Consider the following 23011-nt stretch of genomic DNA (forward strand, 5'->3'; position numbering starts at 1 on the left):
CCTTGATCATAGATTTTTATTCATTTGTTCATTTTCCCATTCCTTTATTCTTTTGTCCATTTATTCAGGAACTTGTTCTGTTTTTTAACATACCCTACTCTAAGGCAAGCTTCCTATAAATCCATCCCACTCACCCCCCTTTTTTTGCTGTATTTTACTGTGTGTATATGCTTTATTCATGTGTTCACCACTTGATGGATATTTGGGTTTTATATAACTTATTTAAACTTATAAAATGTTTACAACCTTGCTTACAAGCTTTTGTGTGGACATGTTTGATTTCATTTGAGTAAATACTTCATTTGAGAAGTAGGATTGCTAAATTGGGTTGAAATCTATCTCAGGGCGCCTGGCTGACTCAGTTGTTAGAGCATGGGACTCCTGATCTTGAGTTCATGAGTTCAGGCCCCTCGTTGGGCATAGGCTTACTAAATTAAAAAAAGTTTTAAAAAAATGAATCTACTATCTCGCTATTTGTTTTCTACTTGTCCCATTTGTTTCTTGCTCTTTTTTTCCTGCATTCTTCTGGATTATATTTAGTATTTCATTTTGTCTCCACTATTGGTTTATTAACTTCAGCTCTTTGTTTTATTTTTCTATAAAGTAAAACAAAATTCATCAAGTGTAATCTAAAATGGGAACTCTAGAGTGCTCAAAGTTGGGCATGTTTTTAAGAGCAGAAGGTAAATATCTTAGATACTGCTATTTTAAATTGCATTATAATTTTTAAACACTTTATAGAAGTAATCTAGCTTTCTAACAAGCCTTTTCTCAAGTGTATACTGAAGTGTAATGTCTTAAGATAAACCATAAACTGTCATCTGTGATAATTCCTTGGCCAGCGTAGTTAGCACTGATGATCATATTTTTTCTGAGAAAGGTTAATTCTATCACTACATTCAGTCTAGGTTGGTTTCTCAACCTTATTTCATTATTACACCCTTAAGGAGTATTTTCAGACTTTTTCCCCCCTAATCTCCCACATGATACTTTAATGTCACAAATACAGTGTTCATGTATTGTATGTACATCTGTGATTTATGCATTAAAAGGGTGATCTTCTCTTTGTTCCCTTGCCTCTCCTGTACCAATTTTCATCCCCTTAGTGCTTTGTTATTTTTGAGAATGTTTGGTCTGCACAAAAGCAAATTCACATTAGGAATTTGATTTCACACCACCACCTGTTAGAAGTCTCAAGTGGTTATGAATACATCTGGAGTTCTTAATGCTTTTGAAACTCTCCCATGAAAAGAAATTATCTTCAGTTTAAACTTTGAAACATATAAAAAGCTCCAGCTGCCTGCCTCCAAAGTGACTCCAGTGATTCGTATACATTTTAAATTTCTGTATTGGTGAAATCCTAGTAGCAGCTGAGTTATTCCAAATAATGTAGCTTAAAAAGCAAACCATCGTAAAAATGATTTGCTTCTCAGCTGGCTATAGAATTGTAAGGGTTTATATTGCATTATTTGTGAAAAATAAAGGGAAAATAGCAATCTGTCTTTGATCTGATTTCATATTTGAGATGATTTCATATCAGTGTTGGAGACACTGAAGTACTAGTATATGAGATAAAAGGTATATTCTGGTTTCTAAATGTCGTCCCCTAATCCAAAGGACAGTATCTTTGTTTTTTTTATTTGTGTATTTTTTGTTTCTCTCTCTAGCATTAGTGAGCAAGCCGTTGGAAAACTGATTCATCAACTATAAGTAGAAAGTGGTGAGTTGGTTCCCAGATCCCAGCTAGGGCATTTCCTAAAATGGGATGACAATTTTCTTGCCCTTTGCTTTTATAATAATCTTCATACATAATGACTTCATAGGCATTCTAATTAGTCTTTTTTTTTTTAAAGATTTTATTTATTTGAGAGAGAGAATGAGATAGAGAGCATGAGAGGGGAGAGGGTCAGAGGGAGAAGCAGACTCCCCGCTGAGCAGGGAGCCCGATGCGGGACTCGATCCTGGGACTCCAGGATCATGACCTGAGCTGAAGGCAGTCGCTTAACCAACTGAGCCACCCAGGCGCCCTCTAATTAGTCTTTTGACTTGGAGGGCCTGCTTAAAGATAAAGTTCCAGGTGAAAAGAATAGAATTTTAAATATGGAGGAGAGCTAAATAATTGCTTTAGTCGTTAAATACTTGAGTATTATACCAGCCCTGAGATAAGTCTACTGCAAAGGAAAGGTATAAGGGAATGTAGTATCTGGTAAGAGGAGTATAGCACGTAATAAGAGGATTCAAAAAAAGAGCCTCTGAGGAAGTGGTAGTTAACCGTAGACCTGAAGAATGAGTTGGAATTAGCTAGGCTAAGAAGCTGCCAAAGCAATGGGAATGGAGTATACAGTGGTCTTGATATCAGAGCATTTGTGAATTTGCGGAATTGAAAGACCAGTGAGTCTGGGAGAGATGGAATGGCATGATATAAGGCTAAAGAAGAAATAAGGATGCAAAACAAGTAGAGCTTCATATAACGTGTTAATGTAGGATTACATTTTTTCATCGAGATATAATCCACATCCCACAACAAGTAAAATTCAGTGGTTTTCAGTATATTCACAATATTCAGTATATTCACAGTGTTTTTTAACCATCACCACAATGTTAATTCCAGAACATGTCCATCATCCTCAAAAGAAACGCCAGACCCATTAATAGTCACTCCCATTTGCCCCCTTCACACAAACTCTGGCAACCATTAATTTACTTTTTGTTTCTGTGGATTTCCCTATTCTGGACTTAACATGTAAATGGAATTCTACAATTTGTGGCCTTTTGTATCTGACTTCTAGAACCTTGTTTTCAAGATTCATACATGTCGTGGCAAGCTGAAGTAGTTACTTCCTTTTCATGGCTGAAAAATGTTCCACCGAATGGATATTCCACATTTTGCCCATTCATTGATGAACATTTAGGTTGTTTCCACTTTTTGGCTATTAAAAAAATGCTGTGAACATTCATGTACAAATCTTGTTTGGACATACTGTTTCAATTCTCTTAGATATATAAGAGTAGAATCACTTGGTGATGTGGTAATTCTATGTTTAATATTTCTGAGAACTTCCCAAGTGATTTTGCACCATTTTACATTTCTACCAGCAATGTGTGAGATCTCCAGTTTCATCACATCTCTGTCAGTACTCACTATCTTTCTTAATTCTGACTATTCTAGTGGGTATGAATTGATACATCTCATTGTGGTTTTGATTTTATATTTTCCTATTTGCTGATGAAGTTGAGCCTCTTCTCATTTGCTTAGTGGTTCTTTATATGTTCTAGTTCCTTATCAGATAGATGACTTGCAAATATTTTCTTCAATTTTTGTCCATTGTCTTGTCTTTTTTTTTTTAATTTATTTATCGGAGAGAGACAGATGGAGATAGGGACAGAGAGCATAAGCAGGGAGGAGAGGGAGAAGCAGGCTCCCCACCGAGTAGGGAGCCTGATACAGACTGATCCCAGGACCTGAGCTGAAGGCAGACACCTAACCGACTGAGCCACCCAGGCACCCTGGTCCATTATCTTTTCACTTCCTTCATAGTATTTTTGAAAGCACAAATGCTTTTAATTTTGATGAAGTTCGGTCTATCTAATTTTTCTTTGGTTGCTTGTTCTTTAGATGTCCTAAGAAACCATTACCTAATCCTACATCAAAAAGATTTACACCTGTGTTTTGTTCTAAGACTTTTACAGTTTTTGCTCTTACACTTATATATTTGATCTGTTTTTAGTTGATGTTTATATTTGGTATGAGGTACAACTTAATTGTTTTGGTCCAGCTTCATTGTTTTGCATGTGGGTATCCAGTTCTCTTAGCACCAGTTGTTGAAAAGACTAATATTTCCCCCATTGAGCTGACTTGGCACTGTTTTTGAAAATCGATTGACCATAAATGTCTGGAATGTTAATTCTGTCCCATTGATCTATAGGTCTGTCCTTATGCTAGTACCACATTACCTTGATTACTATTGTTTTGTAGCATGTTTTGAAGTGGGTAGGTGTAAGTCCATTTCATTTTCAAGATTGTTTTAACTACTCTGGGTCCCTTGTATTTCCCTGTGGATGTTAGGATCAGTTTGTCGATTTCTGCACAAAAGGCAACTAAGATTTTGATAGGGATTGTGTTGAATCTAAGAGTATTGACATCTGAATAACATTAACTCTTCTAATCCATAAACAAGAGAGATCTATGTATTTAGTCTTTAATATCTTTCAGTAATATTTCTAGTTTTTAGTAGGATCATACGCTTCTTTTGTTAAACTTAATTCCTAAATATTTTATTCTTTTTGATGCTTTTGTAAATAAAATTGGTTTTTGTTTTGTTTTTTCATTTTTGGATGTTCATTGCAAGTATATAGAAATGCGGCTGATTTTATCCTGAACCCTTGCTGAAGTCACTTATTGACTTTAATAGTTTTTCTGTGTGTACATGGATTCCTTAGAATTTTCTATTTAGGGCATCATGTCATCTGCAAGTGAGGACATTTGATTTTTTTCCTTTCCAATGTGGACGCTTTTTACTTCAGTTCCTTTCCTAATTGCCCAAACTAGAACTTCTAGTACAGTGTTGCATAGAAATGGCAAGAGCAAGCATGGTCTTGTCCCTGATCCTATGGGCTTGACTCTTTAACCTTTGAGTATTACATTAGCTGTGTGATTTTCACAAATGCCTTTATCTGGTTGAAGAAATTCCCTTATATTCCTCATATTTTTATTACGAAAAGGTGTTGGATTTTGTCAAGTGGTTTTTCTACATCTGTTGAGATGATAACATGGTTTTGTTCTTTATTCTATTAATGTATTGGGCCGACTTTAGTCTTTTTTTTTTTTTTTAAAGATTTTATTTACTTGACAGAGACACAGTGAGAGAGGGAACACAAGCAGGGGGAGTGGGAGAGGGAGAAGCAGGCTTCCCACTGAGCAGGGAGCCCGATTCGGGGCTCGAGCCCAAGACCCTGGGATCATGACCTGAGCTGAAGGCAGACACTTAACAACTGAGCCACCCAGGCGCCCCTCTTTTAATAGAGTGTATTACATTGATTTGTTTTATTTTCACTCTTGCATTTTTGGCACAATTGCACTTGGTTATGGTGTATAATCATTTTCAAATGTTAATGGATTTAGTTTGCTAGTATTTTGTTGAGAATTGTTACATCTGCTTTTCCATAAGGGATATTGGTTTGTAGTTTTCATATGATGTCTTTGTCTGGTTTTAGTATCAGATTATTACTAGTATCAGCGTTTGAAATGGAAAGGCCTCTCTTATTTTTTGTTTTTTTAAAGAGTTGGTGAAACTTCTTTCAATATTTGATAGAATTCACCAGTGAGGCCATTTGATCCTAGGCCTTTCTTTATGAAAAGAGTATTACAGTTCAGTCTCTACTTGTTTTAGGTCTATTCAAATTTTCTGTAGATTCTTGAGTCGGTTCAGTTAATGTCTCTCTAAGAAGTATTTGTTTCACCTGGGCTCTCTAAATTGTTGCCATATAACTGTTTATAGTATCCTTTTATAATATAAATATTATAATATTTCGGTAAGGGTGATAGTAATGTCCCCTCTTTCCTTCTTGAATTTAGGAATTTGAGTCGTCTTTTTTTGTCAGCCTCTTTAAGGATTGTTGATTACTGTTGATCTTTTCAGAGAATCAACTTTTTGTTTCCTAGATTTTTCTCTTTTAATTGATTTTTCTTCTCTGATCTTTTACTTTCTTCCTTCTGCTTTCTTTTGGGTTTAGTTTGCTTTTCTAGTTCATAAAATGAAAAAATAGGTTATTGGTTAGAGATCTTTCATCTCTGAAATGTACTTACAGATATAAATGTACCACTAAGCACTTCTTTAGCTGCATCCATAAGTTTTAGTATGTTGCATTTTGTTTTTGTTTATCTCAAAATATTTTCTACTTTCCTTTTGTTTTCTTCTTTGACCCTTTGATTATTAAGGAGAGTGTTGTTTAATTTCCACATATTTGTGAATTTCTTTTTTTTTTTTTTAAAGATTTTATTTATTTATTTGAGAGAGAATGAGAGACAGAGAGCACGAGAGGGAAGAGGGTCAGAGGGAGAAGCAGGCTCCCTGCCGAGCAGGGAGCCCGATGCGGGACTCGATCCCGGGACTCCAGGATCATGACCTGAGCCGGAGGCAGTCGCTTAACCAACTGAGCCACCCAGGCGCCCTATTTGTGACTTTCTTATTACTGATTTCTAATTTTAGTCTATTGTCAGAGAGTATACTCTATATAATTTGTCTTTTTTAATTTATTGAAACTTTTTTTATGTCCTAATGAGTGGTTTATCCTGGAGGATGTTCACATGCACTTGAGAAGAATGTGTATTCTGCTGTTGTTGGGTGGAGTATGCTATAGATGTCTGTTATGTCTGGTTGGTTTATAGTGTTCAAGCCTTCTCATTCCTGACTGAGCTCTCTGGTCTATTCATTATTGAAAGTAGGATGTTGAAGTCTGTAACTTCTTGTTGAATTGTCTAGTTCTTGTTCCACTTCTGTTAGTTTTAGCTTCATGTTTTTGGGGGCCTTGGTTGTTACATGCATATATACTTGTAATTGTTCTCTTTTTGATTCATTAAATATCTTATCATTATGTTTGTTTCTACTAACAATATTTGTCTTAATTTGTCTGATACTGGTATAGCCTCTCCAGCTCCTAGTTACTGTATGAACGTTATATCTTTTTCCATCCTTTTATTTTCAACCTATTTGTGTGTTTGAATGTAAAGTGTGTGTTGTCAAAAGCATATAGTTGGATCATATTTTTTATTCATTCTGTGTGTACCTTTTTATTGTGTAATCCATTATCACTTAATATAATTACTTATAAGGTGAGGATTTTGCCTGCTATTTTGATACTTGTAGTCTATATATATATATTATGTTTACTTTTTCTGTTGCTCTTCTATTACTGCCTTTTTTGTGTTGAATATTTCCAATTTACCATTTTAATTCCCTTGTTTCCTTTTTTTTTCTTAATTTATTTTAGAGAGCACGTGCAGGCGAGCAGGGAGGGGGCTAAGGGAGAGAGAGAATCCTCAAGGCAACTCCCTGATGAGCACAGAGCCGTGTGTGTGTGTGTGTGTGTGTGTGTGTGTGTGTGTGTGTGTGTGTGTGTCTCTATCCCAAAAACTAGAGTCTGAACACTTAACCAATTGAGCTGCCCAGGCGCCACCCCCCCGCCCATTGTTTCCTTTATATTTTTTATTTTTGAGCCTTTTTCTTAGTGATTGCTTGAAGTTTACAAGTAACTTAAAACAATCTTGTTTGGATTGATACCAGCTTAATTTAAGTAGTATATAAAAACTTTGCTCCTCTATAACTCCATTCTCATCCCCCTTTTTGCTTTTAAGGTGATAAAAATTACATCTTCATCATTATATGGTCACCAACCCAGATTTATACTTACTATATACAGTTGTCGTTTACAACAGCAGGGAGTTACAAACAAAAAGTAATTTGTACTGTTTTATGTTTACCTGTACAGTTACCTTTAGTGGTGTGTTTTGTTTTTTTAACATGGATTTGTTTCACTGTCTAGCGTCCTTTAATTTTAGCCTAAAGGACTCCCTTTAATATTTCTTAAAGGGCAAGTCTGCTGGCAACAATGTCTTTGGGTTTTGTTTCATTTTGTATTTTTAATCTGGGAGTAGCTTAATGTCTCCATTTTGAAGGGGTTTTGTTGGTCTTGGTTGGATTTTTGTTATTGTTAGCACTTTACCTCATCTCCCTGCCTCTGGCCTCCATGGTTTCTCATGAAGAAAAAAGCTGTTAATCTTACTGAGGATCCCTTGTGAAGTGATGAACTGTTTCTCTCTGCTTTCCAAATTCTCTTTGTCTTCTGACAATTTGATTATGAGATGTCTAGATATGAAATTCTTTCCATGTATCCTACTTGGAATTTATTGAGCTTCCTAAATAAATAATTTTCAAATTTTGGATGTTCATTATTTGGACATTAATTCTTCAAGTATTCCTTCTGCCTTTTTCTGTCTCTCCTCCCCTGGGACTTTGATTATGCTTATGTTGGCACAACTGATAGTGTTCCACAAGTCTCAAAGACTGTTAACTTTTTGTGATTTTTTTGTTTTGTTTTGTTTTTGTTCCTTATGCTGGATAATCTCATTTGAGCTGTGTTCAGGTTCACTAATTCTTTCATCTGCTCTTCACATCTGCTGTTGAGTCCCCACTCTAGGGAATTTTTCATTTTAGTTGTTATACTTTTCAACCCTAGAATTTCTACTTGGGGTTTTTTTTTGTATAATTTCTGTTTTTCTTACTTCTTTTTGATGAAATATTGCTCTCATAATTTTTTTTAGATATTTAGGAATAGTTTTCTTTAGTTCCCTGAATTTATTTAAAACAACTGATTTTGGGGATGTCTGGGTGAGGCAGTCGTTTAAGCGTCCGACTCGATTTCACCTCAGGTTGTGATCTCAGAATCATGAGATTGAGCCCTGCATCAGGCTCTGATCTAAGTGCAGAGACTGCTGAAGTATCTCCCTCCCTCCCTCTCCCTCCCTCTCCCTTTGCCCCTCCCCACCACGCTCATGCTTGTTCTTTCTTTCTCTCTCAGATCTTTTAAAAATGAAGTAGCTGGGGCACCTGGGTGGCTCAGTCGGTTGAGCGTCTGCCTTTGGCTCAGGTCATGATCCCAGGGTCCTGGGATCAAGTCCCACATTGGGTTCCCTGCTCAGCGGGGAGTCTGCTTCTCCCTCTGCTGCTGCTCCCCCTGCTTGTGCTCTCTCTGTGTCAAAAAAAAAAAAATGAAGTAGCTGATACTAAGTTTTAACTCTAGGTAAAAACTAAAGTTTTTTAAAGTTTTAACTCTTGGCTTCCTTAGGGATGATTTCTGTTGACTGCTTTTATTTTTGCCTTGCGTTTTTTTTTTTTTTAAGTTTTTATTTATTAGAGCACGAGCAGGGTGAGGGGTATAGGGGGAAGCAGACTCCTCGCTGAGCAAGGAGCTGGATGTGGGTCTCGATCCCAGGACTCCAGGCTCATAACCTGAGCCGAAGGCAGACACTTACCTGACTGAGCCATCCGGTGCCCCTATTTTTGCCTTGTATATGAAACATATTTTCTTGTTTCTCTGCATGTCTCATATTTTTTTGCTGTAAATTAGACATTTTAAATAATATAATGTGACAGCTTTTGTAATCAAATTCTCCTGCCTCCCTCATGTTTGTTACGGCTCTTTGTTGTTTCAGCAGTTGCTGTGAACTGCTGCCTGAACTAAATCTGTAAAGTCTTTATTCTTTGAGTTTATATTCTATGATTGGACACTGAATTTTTTTTTTTTTTAAAGCTTGGAGTCCATAAGTCTCCCATTGTTTGTCAAGGGGCTGGGTGTATGTTGGGGCATGCTTGAACATTCAGCTAAGCAGTTGGCAACTCTGCCTTAGCCTGCTTACTCAGAGCCTTACTGGTCACCCAGAGGTGAGAGCTTAGGGCCTTGTCAGATCTCTTCTATGTGCACTGCCCTACACTTGTACATGTCCTTCTAATATCCCAGGAATATATCCTAACTTTTCAGAGCCTGCTGTGGACTGTTCATACCCCAGCTTTGTGTGTGTGTGTGTGTGTGTGTGTGTGTGTGTGTGTGTGTGTGTCTCTGTATGTTTTGGTTTGTTTTGTTTTGTTTAGCTTGTTTGTCCCACTCTTCGTCACTGATAGTTGTAGTGTTAAGCTATTCCTGCTGATAGTTTTAGGCAAACATCTTAAAGGAGAAGGTTCTTTGCACTGGGTAAATTCTGATTCAGTTCAAAGACCAGCCATGCAAGTGGAGGTTTCCAGGTAATTTTTACGCAGATCAAATTATTCTGGGAATGGGAATGAGTCTTTGGAAAAATTCCATCCCTATCTGATCCCTCCATTGGCTGCTAGGCTGTTTGAAAATCAATAGCCTGGAATCACATTTAAAACAAGTATACCACTCAGCCGGGGATATGAGCATGAGAATAGAGCAAGTTAAAATGCCACAGTGTTCATTATTACTGAAGTTCTTCTATTTTTCTTAAATGCTCCCAAGACTTTGATTATTTTCTGAGTTCTGTAAAAGTTTTTCTCTTTTTAACCATTTGTGCCAGTGTTCTCATTGCTTTTATGGAGGAGAGGATTTTTGGAGGTCCTTAAATGGTCATTCCAGCTGAAGCTGCTCAGAATTTAGAAGTTTAACTGAGTGCTATGGGAAGTGATTGAAGGGCTTTACACAAGGGAGTAATTTCACCAGATTTGATCCACAAGTCAAGGCAAGTGTGATGCCTTACAGATGAAGCACCCTAGTCCTGGAAGATACGTGATATTTTTTGCCCCAAATTCACAATGCTTAATTTAACCAAATAGAGTAAAAACTTGGTCTCCCAATATCCTATCCGATATTCTTTCAGTATTATACTGCTGTTTTTAGTGGTGGGTTTAGGTAAACGCCAATAATGCTAAGAAACAAAAGAACAAAGATAGGCTGCTAGTCAAGACAAATGAAGTGTTCATATGTGTGCAAGTACCAAGGACTGATAAATAAGATTGTTCCGTAAATGTCAGTTAGATGTAAATGCTAACGTTGTTGTTGAAATAGTGTTTTGATTCCCAAAGGCATAAATTAAAAAATCAAAGGAGTGCCTTTCTTTGCTTTCCTTCAAAGCAGATCTTTTGTTCATTTTTCCTCTTAAACCGTTAGGCAGATAAGTGAAGTGTACAAGTAAATAGCAACATTGGGAGGATGTAGTTTCTTAATAATCCAGTAAGTTACTTATATAATTGTCTGCCAGCCTGGCCAGTATGGAGGTTATGGAGAATTTCTTTATTAGTTCTCCTCTTATGTATCATTACTTATAGATTCACTTGTAAGCATTACTCTGCATTAATTGTACTTTATCAGATACCATATGTTTTTAGGTTAGCTAGAGTTTTTTCCATCAAACAACCACGTATTCTATGAAGACTGCTTTGTACTGCAGCACAAACTGGTGGTTCTGGGCAAGGCTGCAGAAACCCAGCACATTCCACCTGAGGTTCCATTTGTGATATGAAACTGTGTTTCTGTTGCATTGGGGCGAAAGTACCGAAGTTACTGGAATTACCTAACCTTCTGTTTTTCATTTAGGTTACTTACAACAGGAAAACCTCACTTCTACCTGCCAAACTTTTATTTTGGAAAGTTCAAATTTAAAAGAATACGCAGAACATTGTACAGATGAAGGTTTTATTCCAGCCTGCTTACTGGTGAGTGATTTGTTCCTTAAGGGAAATAGTTCCTCAATGACCAACATGAGAGACTATAAACAGCAGTCTTAACATCAGCTCATTAGCAGTTTCAAAATTGGTAGACATTTGATAGTATTAATGCATGACTAGAAAGACCTGAAGAAGGCCAGCTCTTCTTTTCACACGCTTATGCCAAAGCTGGCAACTTTGCTTCTAAGAATCAGTTTCAAAATAACACTCTCGGGGCGCCTGTGTGGTTCATGTGGTTAAGCGTCTACCTTTGGCTCAGGTCATGATTCCGGGGTCCTGGGATCGAGCTCCCTGCTCAGTGGGGAGCCTGCTTCTCCCTCTCCCAGTCCCCCCCCACCCCCCACCCCAGCTTGTGCTCTTTGGCTCACTCGCTCTCTGTCAAGTGAATAAATCTTTAAAAAAAAAAGATACTCTCATTTCTTTTTATTTTTTATTCATTTGACAGGGGGAGCAGCAGAGGGAGAGGGAGAAGGAGGCTCCCCGCCAAGCAGAGAGTCCGATGCGGGGCTCAATCTCCTCAGGACCCCAGGACCATGACCTGAGCCAAAGGCAGACGCCTAACCGATTGAGCCACCCAGGCGCCCCGACACTCTCATTTCTAACAGCAGTTTCACTACCGCTTATCTTGGGGCTCACTTGTTTTCTGCCTGCTATGGACTAAATATTTGTGTTCCTCCAAAATTCATAGGTTGAAACCCTAAGCACCGATGTGATGGTTTAGAGGTGGGGCCTTTGGGAATTAATTAGGTTTAGATTAGGTCATGAGTTTGGGCCCCTTGTGATGCGATTATTGCCTTTATAAGAAGTGGAAGAGAGAGATCTTTCTCCTCGAACAGGCATGGAGGGGATGCCATGGGAGCACACAGCAAGAAGGGAGATGTCTGGAAGCCAGGAAGTTGGCCCTCACCAGGAACCAGATTGACCAGCACCTTGACTTGGGACTCACCAGTCTCCAGAATAAGAAATGCCTGGGGGCGCCTGGGTGGCTCAGTTGGTTAAGCGACTGCCTTCGGCTCAGGTCATGATCCTGGAGTCCTGGGATCGAGTCCCACATCGGGCTCCCTGCTCAGCGGGGAGTCTGCTTCTCCCTCTGACCCTCTTCCCTCTCGTGCTTTCTATCTCTCATTCTCTCTCTGAAATGAATAAATAAAATCTTTAAAAAAAAAAAAAGAAAAAGAAATGCCTGTTATTTAAGCCACCTGCTCTGTGGTATTTTATCTCAACCCCTTTTTTCCTATGTCTGCTTGCTTAATTTAGACAAATATAAAACAGGTGTTTTGTTATCTTGTTGTCACCTCTTTTTTAGAATATCACTAGACCAACAGAGCATCATTCGGAATATAATGGACATAGTTTGGAGCTACGTTATTTGACATAGTATTTTGCTAATTTATTTTGAACATGTCTCAGATTCATTTCAATTAGCAATAATCGCGCCTCGGATTAACCTCATTGGCTATGATACTGCCACTATGCAAAGCTTCAGATTCATTTCAGTTGTCATAGACAACATGCTTATCTATGGAGGAAACCTGAAAAAACCTCCAAAACTGCTGGAGAATATCATACATACTGTGTTCATTTAAGATGTCAGTTCTCCCCATTTTAATCTATATATCCATTACAATCAAAATCCCCACAAACATTTTTGTAGATAGCAACAAGCTGAATTCTAAATTTTACATGGAAAAGCAAAGGAACAAAAAGCCCAAATAATTCTTAAAAAGGATAGGTTGGAAGACTCCCATTACTTGATTGTAAGACTTACTAACAACCTCTAATAATCAAGATTGAGTGACATTAGAGGGAGGTTAGGGACTTAGATTGGTGGAACAGAATAGAGCCCGATGTAGACACACACACACAACTGATTTTGACTAAAGTGCAAAAGCAATTCACTGGAGAAAGAGTAATTTCATCAACAAATGGAGATAGAACAATTAGACATCCAGATTCAAAAAAAGATCCTTTACACATACCTCATACAAAGATTAACCAAAGTGGATAAAAGACCAAAGGTGCAATGTAGAACTGTAAGTTTTTTGTTTTTGTTTTTGAGAAAACTTGTGTAAACGTGGGTTTGGTGATGAGTTTTAGATGTGATACCAAAAGCACTGACAATAAAAGGATAAATTGGTAAATTAAACTTTGTAAAAATTTAAAAATTTTGCTCTACAATAAACTGTTCCAAGAATGACAAGCCACAGGCTGAAAGAAACTATTTACATTATCACATCTGTGGTAAAGGATTTGTACCGAGCATACCCGTTAAAAAACTGTTAAATTAAAAAAGGAAGAAAAAAAATTTTTTTAAGATTTTACTTTTAGAGAGCGAGAGAGCGAGAGCAGGAACACAAGCAGGGGAGTGGGAGAGGGAGAAGCAGGCTTCCCACTGAGCAGTGAGCCCGATGTGGGGTTTGATCCCAGGACCCTAGGATCATGACCTGAGCCGAAGGCAGACGCTTAATGACTGAGCCACCCAGGTGCCCCCACAAATGAAATTTTTAATGGGCAGGAGATCTAAAGATGGCAATAAGCTTATGGAAAAAAAACTTGAAAAGGAAAAAAACTCCAAATCTATTGTTATTGGAAAGATGCAAATGAATAAGGAGATACCAATATATATCTATTAGAACAGCTAATGTAAAAAAACATTTAAAAACTGTCAGATACTTAGCCCTAAGGATGCAAAGCAGTAGGCACTCATTCATTGCTCATTCAACTCAATCATACAACCACTTTGGGAAACAGATTGACAATTGTTTATGAAGTTAAACATACATTCCGCATGAGACCCAGCACTCATACACCCAGATATTTACTGAAGTGAATTGAAAAACATTACTCACCCAAAATCCTGCACACTAATGTTCATATGTGATGGTCAAAAATCAGAAACCACCACACCGTCCTTCAGCCAGTAAGTGGGTAAACTATGGTATAGCCATAGAATCAAATACTACTAAGAAATAAAAGGCAACACACTGTTGATTCACACAACAGCATGAATGAATCTTAAATAAATTCCCCTGAGTTCCTCTAAATTAGCCGTTCTCAACAAATAAGTAAGATGTAGATAATTGGAGCCAGGACTCTGGGAGAAAGAAGATACAGATAAGCCTAAGAATGAAACCTGTGGTGTTGAATTGTAGTCAGAGATACCACTATGAAGCCATGTTTAATATTTGTACAAATCTATACAGATATAGGTGTGTTTGTTTATTTGGATTCGCATGTCTGTGTGGTTGCGTAGCTTTCTGCTGTGAGGGCCCAGCTGCAGTGGTTCCCCAGTAGCTAAATGCACACCTAACCCCTAGATCTTCTCCCAGGTCTGGAGCTAGGAAGTCTGAGATCAAAGTGCTCCTGATGCAGTTCCTGGTGATGGCTGTCTTCCCGGCTTAATAGATGGCCACTTTCTCCACTGTGTCCTGACGTGAATTTTGGGGGACACAATACCAGTCATTCACAAATTAATGTTAGCTACTAGAAATAAGGCAAGGTAGAATGACCAAGTTAGTATTAAGCAAATCCCCAAACTTCTCAGGCGCTAGTTAAGACAGAACAAAGTAGAAATCTTCAGGAGAGAAAAGGAAACTGATCACCTGTCCTGTGTTAGACGTTGTCTTAGACATGTTTCATGTATCCTTAATCTTCACAACAAATGATTCATGAATTAAGAATTAACATGTCCACTTTTACATACGAAAGTAAGCCTTCCAGATTCTTATGACTTCAAACTTGAGGTAATAAAAACCTGCACTTTAGTAGTAGGAGAAACGGGAGGGCGGGGCGGTGGAGGAAAACAAGTTTATGAGAGGATAGAAGTGAAAATAGGAAGGTGCTGGTCAAGGCTCTCTCTTATGCTCAGTGTTTTTTCACTTTGTCTTTTGGCAGATTCACATGGCTTTCAGGATAGGGCAAATTAGGAGTGAGTCCTTACTGTTTTTAAAGAGTTATGTGACTGAGGGCACCTGGGTGGCTCAGTGGTTAAGCATCTCCCTTCAGCTCAGATCATGATCCCAGCATCTTGGGATCAAGCCCCGCATTGGATTCCCTACTCAGTGGGGAGTCTGCTTCTCCCTCTCCCACTGCGCCTCCCCCACCCCCAGCTCATGCTCTCTGTCTCTCCCTCTCCCTCTCACTTTCTCTTAAATAAATAAATAAAATCTTAAAAAAAAAAGAAAGTTACGTGACTAGATCCCTACCCCACAGCTGAAAACTGCTTTTCTGCCTTTGGACTATCTTAGCTAATGAAACATAGTCACAGTGTCTTATGCAAACAGACAAGATTCATGACTTGTAGGTTTGATGCAACCCTTAACTTAAGTGACTCATCATTTTTGATAAGCTGTTCTTATCCTAATCTGTTCTTCATCAAAAAATCCAGATCTTTTATAACTTTATACAGTGAAATGTTTCATGGTGGGAAATTATTAGTAGTATTGCACAACTTTTATAATGCTTGATCTTTTTCTTTTCAGTCCTTGTTTGGAAAAAACCTGACAACAATTCTGAATGAGTATGTAGCTATGAAAGCAAAAGGTAAGAATTGAGGGTTAGGGATTCTTTTCTATTTTATACAGGATTTATCTAATAGTTTTAATTGGAAACAATTTTTAAAGGCTATTAATGCCTCCTAAAAGCCAAAAGAAAATTTGTCTCAGTTATGATGAGATACGTTTTACTGGGAGATATCTAATTAGTTTGCATTTATATTGATTAATAAATCAATGGCAAAAATCTGAAAGCTAGAGAATATAACAAAATAATTTTCTTAAATAAAACTCAAGTCTAAGTGTCTAAACTGATGAACATGTTCTATGTGTTACAGAATTTCAAGTCAATATTTTAATTTTAAGGTCTTGGCAGTCTAAATCTCAACACAGGAACCAGTCATAAAATTCTGGTTTATATTAACCAGAATATAAAATAATATTTGCCTAAGTAATATTTTAGGGGGGAAGTTAAAATTGTTTTATTCTCCAATACTGATTATTTTTATAATTCACAACATTAACAAAAGAATTACCATAAAATAATAACATTGAAAAAAAGGACTGATGCTTATTTATTACTTTGAGTATTTGTCTCTAGGCAGCTTTATGCTGAATGCTTTCCTTTGTTTTACTTCAGTCTTTAAAATAACCCAGTTACAGGTATTGGTTGTTAAGATAATTTTTAAGTAAGTATCAGAAAACAGAATTAGAGAAGCCATATTAACTTTTTCCAAGATCACAGCACTAGAAAAAAAAATGTAATAGGCCTAAATATTCTTACAGGAATATTTAGAGTGTAAATAACTTCAGAAACAATATGCTATTGGACTACAAAGGTTTAATCCCATTTTTATGTTGGGTAGCTTTCTCTGGTTTGAGTTTTTTTATAAGTATATAGTAAAGATTTTAAATATCCTAGAAGTTTCCCATTACTGTGGGCTTTTAGAGCATATTCTAAAAAAAAAAATTAATCCGTCCTCAGGAATTTTACCTGTAACTTAAGTATAGTAACTGGTGGGGCTTTTATTAAGGGGTTGCTGAGTGATCGCAGTGATTTGGACATAAAAACATTGGTTGTAGAAAAATAATTTCCATACAGGAGTTTGCATAACCTTTATGATGTTTATTATAAATCAGATTATTTTAATTAACATTCAAATGTAATATGATGTCAAATAGAACAGATTTAAAATAGTTTGCCCTTTTGAGGGGCGCATGACTGGCTCAGTCGGTGGAGCATGTGACTCTCGATCGTAGGTTGTTAAGTTCGAACCCCATGTTGGATGTAGGGATTACTTAAATCTTTAAAAAAAGAGTGTCTTTTTTTAATGCAAAGAAGATATAAAATTGATCTATAAAAGCTTCAGAGGCTTTACAAATTTCTATTTCCACTCATTGCATCTGATACTCAATGGCTTAAGAAAAGAAGGCAGTCTCGTTTATAGCTTTGTAGGTCATTTTACAAGATAGGCTTATTTCTTAGTTTGTGACATGTCAGCAGCTTAGAGGAAAGTTTGTTTTCCTTGTTCACTTTGTGTCTAAATTAAGTGATGAATTTTCTTTGACTGTATTTATTAAGAAACTTTTCCTCTTATGCTCTAGAAACATCAAATGATGTCCCAGCAATTATGTCATCTCTATGGAAGAAGTTAGACCATACACTTTCTCAGATCAGGTAATAAAAAGCCTGTATAGTAAGTTTATCAGAATATGCGTGATCATTTTGTAATGCAAACACATGTAGGAAGCTGTTCAGTTTTAAATCTTCTTAAGACCCACACAGTGCATTTCTGTGATACGGATCTAATTTTAAATTTACTCTAAAGATTATTGATACTCATTTGTTTTTTATTGGAATAATTTGACATAAAATGCATACTTGAATAAAATGTTTAGAAATAAGAAAATTGAGATTTATAGGTGTTTAATAATATTCCCATGTTCCCATAGCAAGTTAGAGGCAGATCTCTGGCTAGAATACAAATCTAATGCCAGTCTTGTGTGAATTTCCTTACATAGTTGCATCTTGGTTACTCATGCAAAGAATTGATGTGTTGAATTCATGCCTCATTGGTTCTTGCCCTGTAAAGAAACAAACTTGAGTAATCTACTTCTGGGATCTTCTAAATTTAGAATTTCCTCATGGTAGCAGTGTCTACCTTTTACCTAGGTCATGTCATGGCCTTGGATGCCAGCCCTTATTGGTATCAATTATAACATCTCTTATTTAACTTTAGAATCTAGTATGAAAACAGTTTTTTACCCTTTCTCCTAGAGCTACAGGTGAATACCCAACATAAATTCAGCAGGGTCTTGGGGTCCCTGAGTGGCTCCGTCGGTTGAGCATCCAACTCTTGGTTTTGGCTCAGGTCATGATCTCATGGTTGTGAGACTGAGCCCCATGTGGTGCTCTGCACTCAGCAGGGAATCTGCTTGGAATTCTCCCTCCCTCTGCCCTTTGCTCCTGCTCCCTTTCTCTCTCTCTGTAAAATACATAAATCTGTAAAAAAAAAAAAAAACACCTCAGCAGGGGCTCCATTCCTTCCTCAGTTTAAACCCTGAAGTGGCTCCAAATGCTTTCTATCTAACTTTGTACCACATCTCATTTGACAGTCTTACCTTTTTTCCCCCATTTCAACTCATTTCCTCTTTCAAATAATCTTTCAAAAACATTCATAATTTGGGGCACCTGTGGCTCAATCAGTTAAGCATCCAGCTCTTGATTTCTGGTCAGGTTCTGATGTCAGGGTCTTGGGATTGAGCTCTGCATCGGGCTCCCCCCTGAGCAGGGAGTCTATTTGAGATTCTCTCCCTCTGCCTCTCCCCCTGCTCATACGGTGTCTCTCTCTAAATAAATAAATTCTAAAAATCTTTTTTAAAAAAAAAATTCACAATTTAACACCTATAAATATTTGTAAGTTACTGAGATATCTTATTGACAAGGTACTACATAAAAATAAAAGGCTCTTAACCAGGTATTCTCCAGGTTGGTTTGTGTGTTATTAAAAATGCTTATTCAGGGATGCCTGGGTGACTCAGTTGGTTAAGCATCTGCCTTTGGCTCAGGTCATGATCTCAGGGTCCTGGGATCAAGCCCCACGTCAGACTCTCTCTGCTCAGTGGGAAGTCTGCTTCTCCCTCTCACTCTCCCTCTCTCTTTCCCCCCCTCTCTCTTTCTCTCTCAAATAAATAATCTTTTAAAAAAAATGCTTAATCAGTTTAGTAAGTTTTGTTGCTCTTGTTGGTAGAGACTTATTTAATAGATTTCCCAGAAAGATAGCAGTATCCGTGATTGGGTAACCATAATAAAAGGAGAATCACCTTATATTGTGAATTATATCTTTGCTTTTCTCTCTTGTTAGAGGCTGGATAAAATAGTTTTATAGTCATAAATTTGATAAAATCAGGATGTCCTTTGAAGTTAACTTTGGGATTCTGGAGTATTTATGGAGTCCTATGCAAAATCAGAATTTCTCTGGGAAGGTATCTCTAGTGGTAACGGTAATTATACACAACTTTCTTAAATACGTAGACTTCCTAAAGTCATGTCAAATTCTTGATGGGATGTCAGAGTTCTCTAATGCATACTGCACTGGATAGAAGCTTGATGATTAAAATCGTATGTGCGTGAGTGTGCTTACCTGCTACTCTTCTAAAGCAAGTAAGATTTGGTCACCCCCTCAAAAAAAATGTGCTTGTCTTTTTTGTCTGAGAGAGATCTATTGCCCTTTAATTCAGTTTACTTCAGGTCTGTTACTAAATTAGAATGTATCTTGGCAGCAGAAATTTTTTCATGTCTAACTATTTTGTTTTATTTGTTAGGAGCATGCAAAGTTCCCCGGGCTTTGTTGCTAATCAGAGAGGTTGGTATTCAACTTTAAACTATAAATAATGTTCAGAATTACTTCATACTCATACTATCAGATGAACATTTTCATTAACAGTACATTTGTGCTAAGTAATTTGTTTAAACTACTGCTCTTCTAAGTACAGTTATTATCATAATAAGAAATATTTTCATTTATTACAGAAATAAACATTTGAAATACTCCCTGTTTTTTCTCAATGGCTCTGATGTATTCACATCTTTTTAATTCTCACTTAAAGGTTTGTTTCTTGATTTGTAGAGGTATTATCAGTATGAATTATTACAGAAGAAATATACTCGTAGATTTATGGAGGTTGTGTGTGCTGAACCACACTGCTTTGAACTGTATGGGTCCACTTATTCACAGATTTTTTTTCTAAATACAGTACAGGAGTGTAAATGTATTTTCACTTCCTGTGATTTTCTTAACCTTTTGTTTTCTCTAGGTTGCTTTATTGTAAGAATACAGTATAACATACAAAATATGAGTTAAGTATTGGTTATTGGCACAGCTTCTAGTGAATATTAGGTATTAGTTAGGTTGTTGGGGAATCCTAAGTTATAGTTGGATTTTCATCCGTACAGAGGGTCGGTGCTCCTAACCCCTGTGCTGTACAAGGTTCAGCTATACTCACTTCAGTTTGTTTCATAGGAAATTACCACCCAATTTCAACATAAATTTAGTTGATATTTCAAGGGCTCTTTTTTAATCTGTAGATTTCACATGTTAAATAATAGGACATGTATCATGTAGACTTGTTAAAATTGCCAGAGTACTCCAACAGTTAACTTTTAAATGCTCATGTGTTTCAGTCCGAACAAGAAGTGGCATTGCAGAAATCAAACGACAGAGAAGGCTTGCGGCTCAAGCAGCGCCCGTCAGTTCAGACTTGCTGACTTTAGCGTATCTTTCAGGGCAGTGTACTCCTACTCCCCCTCCTCCTCCCACAGCTACACAGGTTAATCGGCCGGCTGGCCAGATTTCAGCTCCTTTGAGATCAAATTTTATAGTGGTCAACCATTCACAGTCACAAGACACTGCTGCCAGTAAGTTTAAATTTTCTTCTCTGAAATTTTGTAATTGTATAAACAGATGATATGCTACACTTTTATATTTGTTTTATAAAATCATAGCAAAAAAAAAAAGACAAGAGGCTGGAAGTAGAATACACTTTGGGTAGGTTTGCCTTAAAGTAAGCATATTACTAATGAGAACTTTTAATCTAGGATTATTTCTATTCTATATATTTGATTTTAAAAGTAATACACATTTGACTACCTTATCTCTGTTCATGCCAGTCTGTTCTACAGTGAGGAATGTTCTTCCCGTACACCTCCATTTCTGCATGTTGCAAATCCTTCATATTTCTGTGAATCTGAGAGCTAGGGATAAACTTAGAGACCATCTGGTATATCTTGTATACTTGAAACTATTGAAAACGCATGATAGTAAGGGGCAAAAACTAGTTAATAACAGAGTTGGAATAAAAATTCAGGTGTCAGCTGTCTCACTTCTTAGACCAATCTTCTTTCTCTTGTGTGCAGCTAAAATTTATCACCATCTGTTACATCCTCCCTCATTTCCATCTTCTCTCCAGGCTCGTTTACACCACTGGGTAAAAACACTTAGTATTAAAAAAAAAAGAAAAGAAAAAACGGTATACACACACTATAGTGTACACTTAGTTTATACTTACAGTTCCTCTGTTCTGCATTGTTATTTTTGGTTCAGACTGTACTGTATTTATAAAGCCTTACTGTATTATAAAGCTTTAAGTCATAATATATATTACTCATCTTAATGTATTTTACAGTGCCTTGCACATAGTAAAGCACTCAGTGTATGCTGAGTTTAATATAAAATAATAATCATTATGTAATGCTACTTATGCCATTAATTCAAGCTTAGAAAACTATTCCATGTCCTTGACATGATGCTTTGTTTTTTTTATATACAGCTGGAGAGGGTTTAAATATCATTCCTGGTCCTCAGGAAAAGAAAACTCAGACCACAGTAATGTCTCCTGCTAGACGCAAAAGGTAAATGCTTTTGGAACAGACAAGTTTCCAATAACCACTAAAATTAAAGAATTACACCACCATGTTTACATTATGAATAAAATAACAATGGATTCGGTTCCTGGGACTATTTACTATTATACCCATTCTAAAATGCTTTTTTTCTCGCATTCACATTACTACATTTTAAATCTGTAGTAGTACATAAAAATATGTCTTAAAATTGGTGGTATCAAGAGGACAAAAGATGGCGGAGGAGTAGGGGACACTATTCCAACCGGTTCCCTGAATTGAGCTGGATATCTACCAGACCACTCTGAATACCCACGAAATCAGCCTGAGATGTAAGAAGATGGATCTGGATCTCTACAAACAATATTGCAGGCGGTTGGTTTCAAGGTATGAAGTGGGGAGCCGTGATTCCACGGGCACATATCAGAAGATAAACTGGAAGGGGGAGGTAGCCGTCGGGTTCCTGCACCACCAGTGGGTGAAAGCCTCCTGCACTAGGGACAGGGCACAGATTCACAGACCAGTAGTCGTGGGGAAAAGACTTTAGGGCAGCCCCCTGAACTGAAACCTGAAGTGGCAGGGCCGCACGTGTGAACTGGGTGCAGCTGGCGGTTTTAGAAGCACAAAGGGCAGAGATGTGCCCCAACCTGGAGGCAAGGATTGGGAGCGCTGCGGAGGGGCGCAAATCCAGGACACTGCAGTTTTTAGCACCAGAGACAGAAACGGAGACAGTGTGGCCTGGAGAGCTCACTGAAGAACAGATTGCTCTCTCTGTTCTGAGGCAGAGGGTTGGAAGCGGTCACTTCTGCTCTAACTCTTCAGAAGAGACGTGGAAAGCCACCAGGGAACAAAAGCCCCAAAAAACCAGTTTTCACCGAGCCATTCCCCCCCCACACACACACAGGAGGCAGGGCAACTCTGCCCAAACAGTGTTGCCTGAGTAATAGCACAGCAGGCCTTACCCCCAGAAGACAGGCTGGGAGAACAAGAGGCTGACAACCCTAAGGTCCCTACAAAACAGGTGCATCTTGCTTGGGTAGTGCTCAACAATTTGGACTCTATACATTCCTTCAACCACCCCTCAACAGAATGACTAGGAGGAGGAACCCCCAAAATAGGAAAGAATCAGAGACTGTGACTTCTGCCACAGATTCACAGATGGATACAGATATAATCAAGATGTAGGAAATGGACTTCACGGTAACAGTTATGAAGATGATGGCTACAATGGAGAAATCGATTAATGGCAACATAGAGTCTCTAAGAGCAGAAATGAAAGCTAAACTGGCAGAACTTAAAAATGCTATCAATGAGATCCAATCTAATCTAGGTACTCTAACAGCTAGGGTAAGTGAGGCAGAAGAACGAATTAGTGATCT

At 37.5% G+C, this 23011-nt stretch overlaps 1 protein-coding gene and 1 pseudogene across 2 annotated transcripts in view; one reads left to right on the forward strand and one right to left on the reverse strand.

Annotated features, from left to right (window-relative positions):
- NPAT (nuclear protein, coactivator of histone transcription) overlaps positions 1–23011 on the forward strand; it is a 55100-nt gene that overhangs the window by 7464 nt on the left and 24625 nt on the right. For both annotated transcript variants that reach the window (XM_028105879.1, XM_028105880.1), the window contains exons 2-7: positions 11107–11225; positions 15719–15779; positions 17336–17408; positions 19556–19596; positions 20415–20648; positions 21560–21641. In XM_028105879.1, coding sequence (XP_027961680.1) covers positions 11107–11225; positions 15719–15779; positions 17336–17408; positions 19556–19596; positions 20415–20648; positions 21560–21641 — 610 coding nt within the window. The remainder of the gene's footprint in view (positions 1–11106; positions 11226–15718; positions 15780–17335; positions 17409–19555; positions 19597–20414; positions 20649–21559; positions 21642–23011) is intronic.
- LOC114211471 (U4 spliceosomal RNA) lies at positions 12652–12719 on the reverse strand (annotated as a pseudogene).

The sequence above is a fragment of the Eumetopias jubatus genome, unplaced genomic scaffold (genome assembly GCF_037043125.1).
Source record: "Eumetopias jubatus isolate StellerSeaLion01/CBP00866 unplaced genomic scaffold, mEumJub1_p1.0 scaffold_13, whole genome shotgun sequence".
Taxonomy (NCBI): Eukaryota; Metazoa; Chordata; class Mammalia; order Carnivora; family Otariidae; genus Eumetopias; species Eumetopias jubatus.